This window comes from Vespa velutina, chromosome 6 (assembly GCF_912470025.1).
Source record: "Vespa velutina chromosome 6, iVesVel2.1, whole genome shotgun sequence".
Lineage (NCBI taxonomy): Eukaryota > Metazoa > Arthropoda > Insecta > Hymenoptera > Vespidae > Vespa > Vespa velutina.
In genome coordinates, this window is record NC_062193.1 from 4748072 (window position 1) to 4762112 (window position 14041).

Below are 14041 nucleotides of genomic sequence, written 5' to 3' on the forward strand. Positions count from 1 at the left end.
AAATGTCTCTAAAATAATTGTTTCGTGAAAATAATTTAGAAACTTTTCTAGTACATCCGATATATAATATCATCTTTTCTTTAGTTACTCTTTTGTTTTTGCGCAACTTATAATAAGAAAGAATGAGTTTGTTATAATAGAATAGAAATAAAAATAATAAGAAGTAAAAGAAAAAGAAGGTCGAGGAGTCGTTCAACAACTCTTTCAACAGAATACGATCAGAGAAGTTCTTCTTCCAAGTCTTTCTCGTCTTCTTCATCTTCTTAGTCTTCTTGTTCTTCTTCCTCGTTCCAACTGAAGGAGGACACGCTTGCGATCATCTATGCCTTTATGTTCGTGCCGCTATTCAGAGCGCGTGCATGTCATACGTACCGTGACGACTCGTTTATGGTTCGATAAAGAGCAACGTTCATCATATCGTACATTGAATCAACTATTTTTCTTTCACCATATATATATATATATACATGTGTGTGTGTGTGTGTATGTGTGTCTATGTTAAAAGATATTTTTATTGGTCAATCATATATCTATATATTTCATTACATAAAAAATATATTTAATTTTTATTAAAAAATTTGATTAATCATATCACACATTTATATATTTAATTATATTTATAATAAAAATAAAATGATCTATTTATAATAAATATAAATTTTATTATTCAATTTATCGATATATATATATATATTTATTTATTTTTTTATTTATTTATTTATTTATTTATTCACTTTGATAATAGCTGAAATATAAAATATTAAAAAATAATTATTACTCTTTAATTATTTAATATATACATTCATATATATATATATATATATTTAATAAGAATTTGTTCGTTCCTATGAAAAAAAAAAAAGCAAATAAATAAATAAACGTAAAAGATGCATATAAAATCAGGAAGAAAAAATACTCGAAAAGAAAGAAAAGGAAAAAGAAGAAAAAAAGGAAGAAAAGAATTAATTCAGATAAATCGATTAGATACACGTAAGATACTTTTTTACATATATATATATATATATATTTTTTTTTTTTATATTGAAATCGCACATAATCATCAACTTATGATCGTATTCGTAAAAAAAATTCTAAAATTGTCTTTTAGAATTTAAGATTATGAAAATGACTGATGGAGTAACGACTATTTTACAATAAACTTAGAACATAATATCTGCGAATTTACTATTTAATTATATAGTGTAAGCAAATCGATTGTTTCCTTACTCGAGGCAAATTTTACGTTTAGAACGTAGTTACGTTCTAACGAAAGTACGCGTCTACAACGCGTAATCGTAAAAATCCGAAGAAAGGAATATCGAGATAGAGAGAGAGAGAGAGAGATAGAGAGAGAGAGAGAGAGAGAGAGAGAGAAATAATTTGGTGTTGTACATTACACTGTCGATCTTATTGTTAGTCGAGTATTACATACTATATACAGCGAACGTAAAAAGACGTTCAATTTACGCTCGTTACGCGAAGAATGGAGAGTGTCCGTTCTCTCAAATTAATCCATTTTACAACTGTTTAGTTCCATCGAATTCATTTTATCGAATCGTTTCATTCGAATGTTTCTTTTTTTTCTTTTTTTTTTTTTTCCCATGCATCCCAGCTATACCCAGCTCTACTTCTCTAAGCCCGTCGCTATCAATCAAAACAAAACAAAAAAAAAAAAAGAAGTAAACAAATAAATAAAAAACATAATATGTATCTTAATGATCAAATAATGAGCCTGGTCTTTAAGAGACGACGAAAAGATTTGACTTTTGTTATTTTCTTTTTTCTCTTTTCCTTTCTTTCTGTCTTTCTTTTTCGAAGATTTTTTCCCATGACATCATCATTATTATCATCGTGAGTATTTTGATCTTGGCTGATTCGGTGGTATACGAGAATGAACGATTACGTCATTCCATATGAGAGTTCTATGGAAAATCCAAATAATATAATAATCGCAGTTAAATTTATTCGATGAGACGATTATTTCTCATTGCATTATAAACTCTTCATTATAGAAAATGACGGCGCACCTTGAAAATGTCACTCGTTGGATCGAAGAAGAATAATATATTCCATAAATCTATTACGAAATACAGATAACATATTATAATGTTATATAGTTAAAAAAGGTGTGACCTCGTATAATGTAGAAAAGAAACGATTGATGTTATACAGGTTTATTATCTTCCTATTTTTTTTATTCCTTTTTTTTTTCCCCTTTTTTCTTTTTTTTCTTTTCCACGTAGAAGAAAAATATATTCAAGAATTTATTATCTTATTAACGAGTCACGCACATATATATATATATATATATATATATGCACATAGCAGACGAACAGACATTTATTTACAAACGTGTCTTATTTAAGGGATCACTTAAGGGCCCTTCTTCTTATCGCGAGTTATCGTAAAAAATGACTTTTATTATAATAAAAATCCAATTTTTATGTTAATGCATAGTTAAAGAGCGAACGATAGAAAAGAAAGAAAGAGAGAGAGAGGGAGAAAGAGAAGGAAAGAGAAGAAGCGTAAATACATAAATAGATACATGAATACATACGTATATTTGAACACTTACATATATATATATATATATATATATATATATATATATATATATATATATAAATACTTAAGAACACGAAACGCGTAAAAAGTATAGAAGAGAGGCCGATCTTGGTGCACAGATTTCTTAACAATTTTATGGTACCGTACTAAAATGCAAATGTTATTGCTAACTGTAAATCACGGAGAAACCACGAGGTTCTTAGATCGATGGAAAAGAGTGAAGAGAAGGGAAGAGAAGAAGGGGACCTTTAGAATAACGAAGCCTGGCCTCGTTTCCGTGCCGTAGAAAAAAATAATATATTATAATTTCTAAGGTATTAAAAAAAGAGATAGAGATAAAAAGATAGATATCTAGATAGATAGATAGAGAGAGAGAGAGAGAGAGAGAGAGAGAGAGAGAGCTGGAGTTGATCGACTATAAAAAAAAATATATACATATATATATATATATATATATATAAATAAATAAAAATTAAAAAAGTAAAATATAAATTTGTCGTAATTTTTACTTCGTCGAATTTTTATTTATACCGATAACGTTCTCTCATTCTTGTCGTTCACCCGATTTAACATACATGCATATGTATTTTGATAAAATTTATTAATGAATCTTTATCTCTTTTGTATCTTTTTTCTTTTTAACAGTGAGATATAAAAAACAAACAAACAAACAAACAATGACGTACAAGTCCTTAATATTTCCGGTTCGATGTAGTAAAACAACGTAATAGTTATAATAAAAATTCATGGTGCTATTATTAACGGCGATCTTCTGGTTTAAGAAGGGTACCTTTCGCGAAAAATCGCTTAGAATGAATGGTTTGGGTCGTACGAAAAGGGGAAAAAGAAAAAAAAAAGAAAAAAGAAGGGACAGGAGTGCTTAATTAAATTCCGCGAATTGCTTCCGTGCCGTGACGCGAGCTTTCGGGTCGGTGAGTCGGGCACGCTTACTCACGTTCTCTCTCTCTCTCTCTCTCTCTCTCTTCTCTTGTTCATTATACATGAAAGGACAAAGAAAAATATTTTTGAAAAAAATATTTCAATGTTCGAAATTTGCTTCTTTTTTTTTTTTTTTTTCTTTTCTTTAGAACAATGAAAAATGTAGATTATTATTCATTGTATTCGTCGGAACAATTGAAATATGTTTGTTTGAAATTTCATTGGATCAATAGAAAGAGAACACACACACACACATACAGACGTACACGCACACATACACGCATTAATAATAGTAATAATATTAATAATTCTAATAATATTAATAATATTAATAATAATTTATAATTGAAATATATTTGTTTTGAAATTTTATTAATAAAATAGAAAGATAGATACACACACACAAACACACACACACACACACACATATACATATATATACATAATGGAAATAGAAGTTTCTAGTTCAGTTCAAAATTTTTGGTTTTGTAATTTTCCAATTTGAAAAAAGAAAGGATTAGATTGAAAAAGAGTAATTGATTTTTAAAATTCTTTAAAAACTCTCTGTATATTCCTATAGAAAAATAAATAAATAAATAAATAAATATATATATATATATAAGTTCGTTTGCAAAATAGAAATCTATTAATATCATAAAATACATGAATAATACGTATCATTAGTATACAATTGAATGCTTTGGATCATCATTGGTTCAGTTTACTAGCAATTAAAGAGCCTGTCATATATACCTATATTTATTAACTGCAACTTCGTAGCTATGATTTATAATTCGAACATATGCGATACTATCGATAAAATTATTGTTATCGGACAATATACCGTACATGTACAACGTACATACATACATATACATATATATGTATCTTTCTTACATTTAAAAACTCGATTCCTTTTTACGAACTTAATTAAATTCTATCTGCCAATTCGAATCAAGTTTTCTCTCTCTCTCTCTCTCTCTCTTTCGTTTTTTCTCTCTCTCCATCTCTTCTACTTTCTTCCTATCTTTTTCTATGTCGTTACTGAATATCGACTCGTATCTCGTACGAGCGTTTACATGTGTATATATGTGTATATATCCACATATACACACATACACACACATATGCATATATATATATATATATATATATATATATACATATAGAGATGTTGTACAATACGTATGTACGTTGAAATAAATGACATTTGAAAAGAAAATGAAGTAAAAAATTACTACTCTCAGCTACGAGGATTTAGATCGATTGGCTTCGTATAGATCTTCCCTTTTCTAGTTCTTTTTTTCTTTTCTTTTCCTTTCTTTTATTTTTTTCTTCCTTTCTTTCTTTTTTTTTTTTTTTTTTGTAAATAAAAGATCGATCTCCTCTTCGTTACCGATCGATCACGTTTTTTTCTTTTTTTTTTTTGTTTCTCTCTCTCTCTCTCTCTCTCTTTCTTCTACTCCAAAAATATTTCTATTTCTTTCCAATTTTATCGATTATATTATTCAATTAACTCTATCAGAAGATATATTCGACGGGAGTGACAAAAAGAAATTAATCGGTCGAGACGTAAACGAAAGAAAAAAATAAAAAAAAAAAAAGAAAAAAAAAAAGAAAAGAAAAAAAAACAAAAAGAAGAAAACGAAAAAGCAGGAGTAAAAATTATTATGAAATACGAACGATCAGATTTACGATATGATTATTTTTGAATTCGCATTGAAACACGTTTATCGATTAATAGGAGAGAAAAAAAAAAGAAACATAAAAGAAAAAAATGAAAATAAAAAAGAAATAAAAAAAAAAAAAAAATAAAAAGAAGAAAAAGAAAAAGGACAAAAAAAAGTGAAGCTCGATTTGATAACAGTGGAAAAAGATTTACTCTGATCCTCGTAAGGAAGAGAGTGACTAATAAATCAATGTTGCAAATAGTTTAGGCTCGCGGATGTATGTACATATGTATGTATATATTTATCTACGAACTGTTTAAGGAAGTGGAAGAGATAAGGTTAAGTACTTGGAAGTAAAGAGGAATTCTCGATAGGATGAGTGTCGTTGGAAAAGCTGACGTTTCTTCTCTCTCTCTCCCTCTCTCTCTTTCTCTCTCTCTCTCTCGCTCTCTCTCTCTCTCTCTCTCTCTCTCTCTTTCTTTTTCTCTTTCTTTTTCTTTCTCTTTCTCTTTCTCTCTGTTCATTTATCTATCACTATCTATCTCTGTCTGTTTCTCTTTCTTTCTCTCTCTCTCTCTCTCTCTCTCTCTCTCTCTCTCATTCTCTCTGACTTTCTCATTCTCTCGGTCTTTCGGTAAGACCAAATCTAATTGTAAGATCTAAAGTTCGTTACGTGCGAATATCAAACCGGAAAGGAACATTAATCATACTTCGTTCAAACCGGATCCTACCACATGAGATGATTCAGGGATAATTTTATAAATTTTTCGTATCAATAAAGCGTAATTGTAATAAATTAAAGTCAAATATTATTTCAATTGAACTTTTTATTCCGATAATAATTCAATATCAATACGGTAAAATGATGAAGCGTTTTATTATTTTTTATATTAGGGCAACCGGAAAGTAATGTCGTTTCTGCGCATGTCGATATTTGATTGTGATTGAAAATAAAAACTTGTTAAAAATTTATTCGTTTGAATTTAATTTAAGAAAGCGACATTATTTTTCGGTCCTCCTGATATGTAGAAAAAGAAAAAAGAAAAAAGGAACAAAAAAAAAAAAATATATATATATATATCGTTATTATTAAAAGAAAGAAATTATGCAAAATGTGCGTTAACGTTATTACTATCGTTACTATTATAATTAGAAGTGATTAAAAGCACCGGACCGACCGGTAACGAAGTCGGCCCTTTGTGTCCTTAACCGTTCTACGTTTATTACATTAAGCTCTTATGCGCACGTAATATACGATAGTTAGCTTTGCCAACGCGTCACGACGAATTTTCAACGAAAATTTTGTTATCAAAGTTTGGGAAAGGTTAGTAGGAAATATTAACAGGAGACATCAACGTTCCCTTCAACCCCATTAATCACATATATTTTTATCTGCGTGTAGTTTCGATCGGAAAAATTGTCGAATGAGAAAATATTTTCTCTCTCTCTCTCTCTCTCTCTCTCTCTCTCTCTTTCTTTCTTTTTTTCTCCCTATCTCGATATTTTTCTCCCTTTTCGTTCGTTTTTTTTTTTTTTATACATTTGCTTCCTGAAAACGCTTCGAGGCGAATATACGTATTGCACTTTTCGAAGGTCTTTGATTTTTCCCACGACGGAATTAAAAATTCCGATTTTTCGAACGAGTCGGCTTTTACTGTGAATTATTTTTGCAAAGAAATGAAAGAGAGAGAGAGAGAGAGAGAGAGAAAGAGAGAGAGAGGGAGGGAGAGAGAGACAGAGTGAAGTGGACAAAAATGATGCGATAACGTCAGGAAAAGAGCCTTTCAAACGGACTTTCGGCAGATTTTAACCTTATCTAAACATTTCCCACGCAAAATGACACACCGGATGAAATCTCGCGAACCACGAAATTATCTATCTCATTCTTTCCTCTCTTTTCCTCTTACAGGAGGAAAAAATAAAAGCGAAAGAGATAGCGAGTGGAAAAGAGACAGAGAAAGAAAGAGAGAGAGAGAGAGAGAGAAATAGAGAGAGAGAGAGAGAGAGACAGAAAAAGAGATAATGGCAAACGTTATCGTTGCAGCAACGATACCGATTGTGGATAATAAATTCGCTAAACGAGAGGAATAAATTCCATCGCTTTAATTACCGCGTATTAAAGAGAAAAAGAGAGAGAGAGAGATAGATAGATAGATAGAAAGAGAGAGAGAGAGAGAGAGAGAGAGAGAGAGAGAATGGTCGAACGACTTCTCCATTTAATTCGATAACGTTTCGTAAGTCGAGCAGAGTAATCCGATATTCGATTGGCTAAACATTTTGTTTATTGAAAAGCGAAGAGAGAAAGAGAAAGAGAGAGAGAGAGAGAGAGAGAGAGAGGGAGGGAGAAAAAAACAGAAAATAAAAGGAAAACAAAAAGAAATAGAAAAAAGAAGATAAGATCGATGCAAAAGAAATTGCATCGCGGAAGAGAAGAAGAAGAAGAAGAAGAAGAAGAAGAAAAAGATTAGGAAGATGAGGAAGAAGAAGAAGAAGATGAGGAAGATGAGGAAGAAGAAGAAGAAATGATGATGATTATGATGATGATTATGATGATGATGATGATGATGATGATGATGATAAAGAATAAATAATTCGAATAAATAAATTATCGAAGGAAAAACAAACGTTTGACACTCAATGTCTCGTCAAGGAGAAATGGACCGAGATAAGATACTATCTTGTATTCTATTCCTCTCTCTTTCTCTCTCTCTCTCTCTCTCTCTTGTGATCATGGTCACGCGCAGAAGGTCTCTAAGCGTGCATCTATTTTTTTTCTCTCTCTCTGTCTCTCTCTTTCACTCACATACTTGTTAAGTATTTCCAAAGCAAACGTGAAACGTGCGAATGTCGAACGATCGAGGATAAAACAAAGAAGAGCTTTTAAAAAAATAATAGACTATGGAATAATCATGTATGTTTAGGTAAGATAGACAAATATGTATAGACACACACACATATATATGTATGTATATATATATATATTTTTTGTAGGACCTTGATCCACTTTTTGTTAACTATTCCTGTTGAAAATCAATTTCTCTCTCCCCTTTTTTTTTCCTTCTTTAAGAATCCTCATTAATTTTTTTCCTTCCTTGTTTTTCTTTTCTCTTTATTTTTTTTTTTTTTTTTTTTACGTCTTTTCTATCGTAAGACGACTTGTTTCAGATTAATTGAATGATTTTCTTTTTATCTCCTTTTTTCTTTTTTTTTTTTTTTTTTTTTTTTTATCCATGTATTATTCCAACTTTAATACGACGGAATGTGGAAAACGTAACATAAATTAGGAATTAAGAATAACATGAAAAAATATGGTATTTCTGATCTTTACGAGAATGTTACTGAGATGTTTACGTGAATGTAAAAGAGACAGAAATAGGAAAAGAGAGAGAGAGAGAGAAAGAGAGTGAGAGAGAAAGACATATAATCTTTGCGTCGGATTTGCGTGACATAGTAGAAGATAGATAGATAGACGGATAGATAGATAGTTAGATAGACACAATGAGAGATAGAAAGAGAGAGAGAGAGAGAGGGAGAGAGAGAGAGAGAGGGAGGGAGAGAGAAGGGTGAAGGAAAGGCGGCCGGTGCTGTTGTGGCAGGGGAATAATAACGAACAGCCGGACGACACGCGGCGGCCCACCGAGAGAGAGAGAGAGAGAGAGAGAGAGAGAGAGAGAGAGAGAGAGAGAGAGAGAGACGAGAGCTTCGTCAGCGTGAACGAGCCTTTATAAATCGCGAGGATGTACGCCGGTGTTGATCCAGTGAAGTTACCGCGACAGGCATCGTGCGATCGATGATCGATCATAACAACATTTATCATCCTTGTTATTTCACGATCCGACTATTCAATCTATTTTGCATCTCTCAATTTATTATAAGTGATAAATATAATAATTTCATATGAATTGAGAAAAGTAAAGAACGAAGAAAAAAAAAAAAAATAAAGAAAAAGAAAAAGTAAAAGAAAAAGAAAGAAGGGATTGGAAGAAAAAGAGAAAACGTAAGATAGTAAAGGAATAAATAAATAGATAAATGAATGTACGAGCAAATAAATGAATAAACGAAAAAGTGTGTGTAGTGAGTGTGTGCCGTCATTTTGGATCGTCGAAGGAATCTGGAATGGATCGAAATTAAATTGATCCCTATTTATCTACCTATATATCTATCTATCCATTTATCTATCTATCTATCTGTCTGTCTGTCTATCTCATCAGGCCGCCTGTCCGTCTCTCCCATCCTTCTTTCCTGAAGGATTCAAGGAAGGATCGACGATATATATATATACATATATATATATATACATATATATATATATATATACATAAATATATATACACATACATGTGAGTGATCGTATTATTCTAAATGAAAGTTTCGTTTTCTACATTAACCCTTTACACTCTATAAATTTTCTATCACTATTACGTGGAAAGAAGGAAAGAAAGATAAAAAGAAAAGAGAAAAGAAAAGAAAGGAGCAGATAATTGAAAGCAAAGATACAAACACAATCTTCTTTCTCTTTCTATCATCGACAGATAGATCTATCGATCGATCTATATCAATCGATGGATCGATAGAAACGATCGTAGAGACGCGCTTTACTTTTCATTGATTATCACGAGCTTTGCTTTTCTATCTCGCCAAACATTGAGAGCTTTTTCACCTTCTTCCCTAATTGGTCCGTGAATTCTTTTTTTCTTTTTTCTTTTTTTTTTTTCCACTTACACCGAGAAAATTTCTTGAATTTCTCTTTCTCAAAAAAAGAAAAAAACAACAGAAAAAAAGAAAAAGAATAAAAGCAAAAGAAAAGTGAGAAAAAAAATGTATATCGCGAGGTGTTGAACGATCAACGGTGTAATTGAATAAAAATAAAAAGAAACAAAAAATAAAAAAAAAAATAAAAAGAAAGGAAAAAAAGTGCGATCTATTAAATCGTACGATCTCTTTTCTTTCTTTTTTTTTTTTTTTCTTTTACGTCTCTTCTTAATCAAAGTTAATAGAGAAAACGAAAGGAAATAACGCTTTATTTAATAAAAATAATAATAATAATAATAATAATAATAATAATAATAATAATCTTTTTCCTTATTTCTCGTCTTCTTTAAAAGTTCACGAATGATTAAGCAAGTATCATCGTCTGATCAAAAGTTATTCATTAACGTCGTTTGATTAACATCGGAAATAAAGTAAAATGAATAAATGAAAAAGAAAGAGAGAGAGAGAGAGAGAGAGAGAGAGAGAGAGAGATCTTTTCTATTCATTTAAAGTATCTGATCTTTCCTTTAGTCCATTATAATACAAAAAAAATATCTTTCGAGATCTTCCATGTACGTCAATAATAATGTTACATTTTTGCAATTTTGAATACAATGGAATATCTTTTCTTTTCTTTTGAACGAACGAACAGTGTTTACTTTAGTCGCCGGAAGATGAAAAAGAAAGATGAAGAAAAAAAGAAAAACAAAGAAAGAAAAATAAAAAGAAAAAAAAAAATAAAAATAAACGAAACGAAGAAATTGTATTAACACGAAATCCTTTCTCTTTCTCTCTCTCTCTCTCTCTCTCTCTCTCTCTCTTTCTCTTTCTTTCTCTCTCTGAGTTTCTGAGATAGGACGATATCTCGAATTTGCTTTCAGTCAATACCGTGGTCGCTCCTCCAAAGTTCTCATATTTTGCGAACCGATGTCTCGAATTCGGTGGGGCTCTTTCTTTTGAGATCGCGTGACCTTAAAAAGAAGTAGAGTGTATTCCGACGTTGAAAAAAAAAAAGAAGAGAAAAAAAAGGGTCATGACATCGATATTTCGTTTAATTGAAAGGTCAACTTTTAAACGATAAAATATGATTCTTTTATATATATATATATATATATATATATATATATATATATACATGTACATATATATAAAATATATATATACCACAAACGTCAAATTGAACGATAGTATTTTTTCGATCGTGTTACAAAAATTGCAAAGAGAAAAAAATAGAGATAAATGATACGTCATTTATCTTTTTTTTTTTTTTTAGAATTAAAAACGAAAGAAAGAAAGAAAAAAAAAAAAGAAAAACATTATCTGTTAAGCGTGACTCGAAGGAAGACAATCGATAAGAAACAATTGTTTTTTTTTTTTTTTTTTTTTTTTTTTTTTTTTTTTTTTTTAAGTAACATCGAAAAGTTAAAAATAATCAAGTAAATAGATGCACGTGCAGTTTGTTAACCATAGGCTATATTATGTTATATATGTCTCATTTCGAATGAGGGTGGTAAGCATAGAGAACTCATCGTTACGAGGTCATTACATGAATCGATGATTCGAGCAGCACACGATCATAAATCGTCTCGCTCTCGCAATATCGATCTCGACATCCTGCCATTAGTGTTGCAGCTTCTGGCAGCTCCGTTACTGCCCCGGTATTGCTTCTCCTCACGTCCCTCACCAACAATGAAATTTATATATATATATATATATGTGTGTGTGTGTGTGTGTGTGTATATAAGCTTACGAATACATAGATGTATATTTGCTTAGAAATACATACATAGATACAATCTCCATATAAAGTAATACAAACAGTAAGTAAATAAAAGTATATATTATGTGTATTAGTATGAATCTACATGAAATTTTTGTCTACATTAAAATTATGCCATTTTACTGGTTCCTATAAATAAATAAATAAATAAATTCTAGCGCTGTATTTGTTTTTGGATTTTACAGAGATTTTCTTCGTAGAAATATCTACGTACGTACGTACCTATATATGTATGTATGTATGTATGTATGTATACATTTTGTTTAATACACATATTATATATATATATATATATATATATATATATATATATATATATATATATATCCAGGAACGTGCGAAATCTTCCTTTCTGTAGGAAAGCGCTGAATATCGGCGAAACGTTTAGCGTATGTGAGATAGTACAATACGTGCCGGTACATACGCCACTCGCTTTATATTATTTCCTTTAGTATATACCTTCGACTATGGAACAGAAGTACGAAATGGTTAACACAACTATGATCATCTATCTAGCATTCATCAAAAATATAACGCACAGTTTTAACTTAAGGATATAAGCAAGGATATAATTCAAAGACTGGCTTTCTCTCTTCACTCGATCAAAATTTTTTTTCGCTTTATTAACCGAACGAAACTCTATTACAGTGATTTTTTTTTTTTTTTTTTTTTTTTGTTTTTTTTTTTCTTTTTCTTTTCAACGGATTACAATTTCTCTTCAGATACAGTAATCGACAAGGAAATATTTCTTTCTTTTTTTTTTTTTTGTCTTGTTTTCAATCGATATATAGAATTAGATTTTATATAAGTCGGATTCATTTTGATTTTTTTTTCTTTTTTTCTTATTTTATACGATCTAACGGAGAGTCAAAAAAGAAAAAGAAAAAAATAAGAAATAAAAGAGAGAGAGAGAGAGAGAGAAATGATCTTTCGATCATTTTCTTAATTATCGAGTTGTCTAGAGAGAGAAAAAGAGAGAGAGAGAGAGAGGGAGAGAGAGAGAGAGAGAGAAAGAGTGTGAGAGAGAAGAAAAGGAAACGAATGTCGTGAAGACTTGATAACAGTGAAACGAGAGAGGAGAGAGAACATTCGATAAACAAGTTTTTCGCGATTAATAGCTTCTGTTACGTTGGCAAAGAAAAAGATCGCTATATAAAGAAAGAGAAACAAAAAGATAGATAGATAGATAGAGAGAGAGAGAGAGAGAGAGAGAGAGAGAGAGAGAAAGAATTCATTAGCTTAAATGAAAAAGAAAAAAAATTATAAAACAAGTTCACGAGAAAAATTATTTATTTATTTATTTATTTGTTTACTTTATTATTGACTTATTTATTTTTCCTATTTCTTTTGATCTTTCTACCTCGCGTCTTTGGTGACGCACAAACGTGTCGAGGAATTCTTGCGCGTTGCGCGTAACATACGATAAAGTTAAAAAAAATAAGAAAATAAAAATGAAAATAGAAATAAAAATAAAAATAATGAAAAATAAAATAAATGAGAAATATTCCATGAAAGGTGGCATTCATGGAGGTTTGATTTGTGAAAAATCATCAGGCGTTCGCTTTGGTGAATAGAATCGAGCATTTAAGGAACTATAAACCCACACCCACACAAACACACACATACATACATATATATATATGTGCCTCTCTAGTTATAATATTACTTTTATAATATTATACTAGTATAATATTAATGCCTGTAGCTCGAGCTTGTCTCGACCTTCGACTAAGACGACTATGACGACGTTTTCTCGAACACTTAGACGAGTATTCAATCCTAATCTCAACCTTGTCAACATGCATGGTATCATTAAACTAGATATAGATTTTTTTGTTTTCTTTTTTTTTTTTTTTTTTCAATGACGCAAAACGATCTAGCCGATTTTATAACGGTCAGGGGCAAATCCTAACTGTTTAACCAACATAGTCCATCGTCATCGTCGATCATAATTATAGACATAATAATCCGTTAATAATTCCGTCATCATCCATCCTTTCAAATCCATCATTCATTTGGATATCTCAATATGAGACTATTTCATTCATGTGTTTATTTATTTATTTATTTATTTATTTATTTATTTTTTATCAGAGAAAGAAAGAAAAAGAGAGAGAGAGAGAGAGAGATCTATTTTCTTTATAGTTCAAAGTTCAATTTAACAATGTTGAACATTGTCTATGTATGAATATGCACACAATATGTGCAGTTTGCGCTCGATAGTTTCAAAGATCCGGTCGTTAGCGAAATTATTACGCGGAACTAGCAACCATATCCACGGTTCGTTGTTTTTTTCTTCTGTTGTCTCTCTCTCTCTCTTTCTATATATCTTTTC

General features: G+C 30.3%; 2 protein-coding genes across 4 annotated transcripts in view; one reads left to right on the forward strand and one right to left on the reverse strand.

The window, feature by feature from the left end:
- LOC124949861 overlaps positions 1-14041 on the reverse strand; it is a 99651-nt gene that overhangs the window by 32479 nt on the left and 53131 nt on the right. The gene's annotated exons all lie outside the window — the stretch shown is intronic.
- Positions 8073-14041, forward strand: part of LOC124949857 (trichohyalin-like) — a 45450-nt gene continuing 39481 nt past the window's right edge. The window contains exon 1 of the mRNA XM_047495611.1: positions 8073-8095. Coding sequence (XP_047351567.1) covers positions 8088-8095 — 8 coding nt within the window. The 5' untranslated portion in view covers positions 8073-8087. The remainder of the gene's footprint in view (positions 8096-14041) is intronic.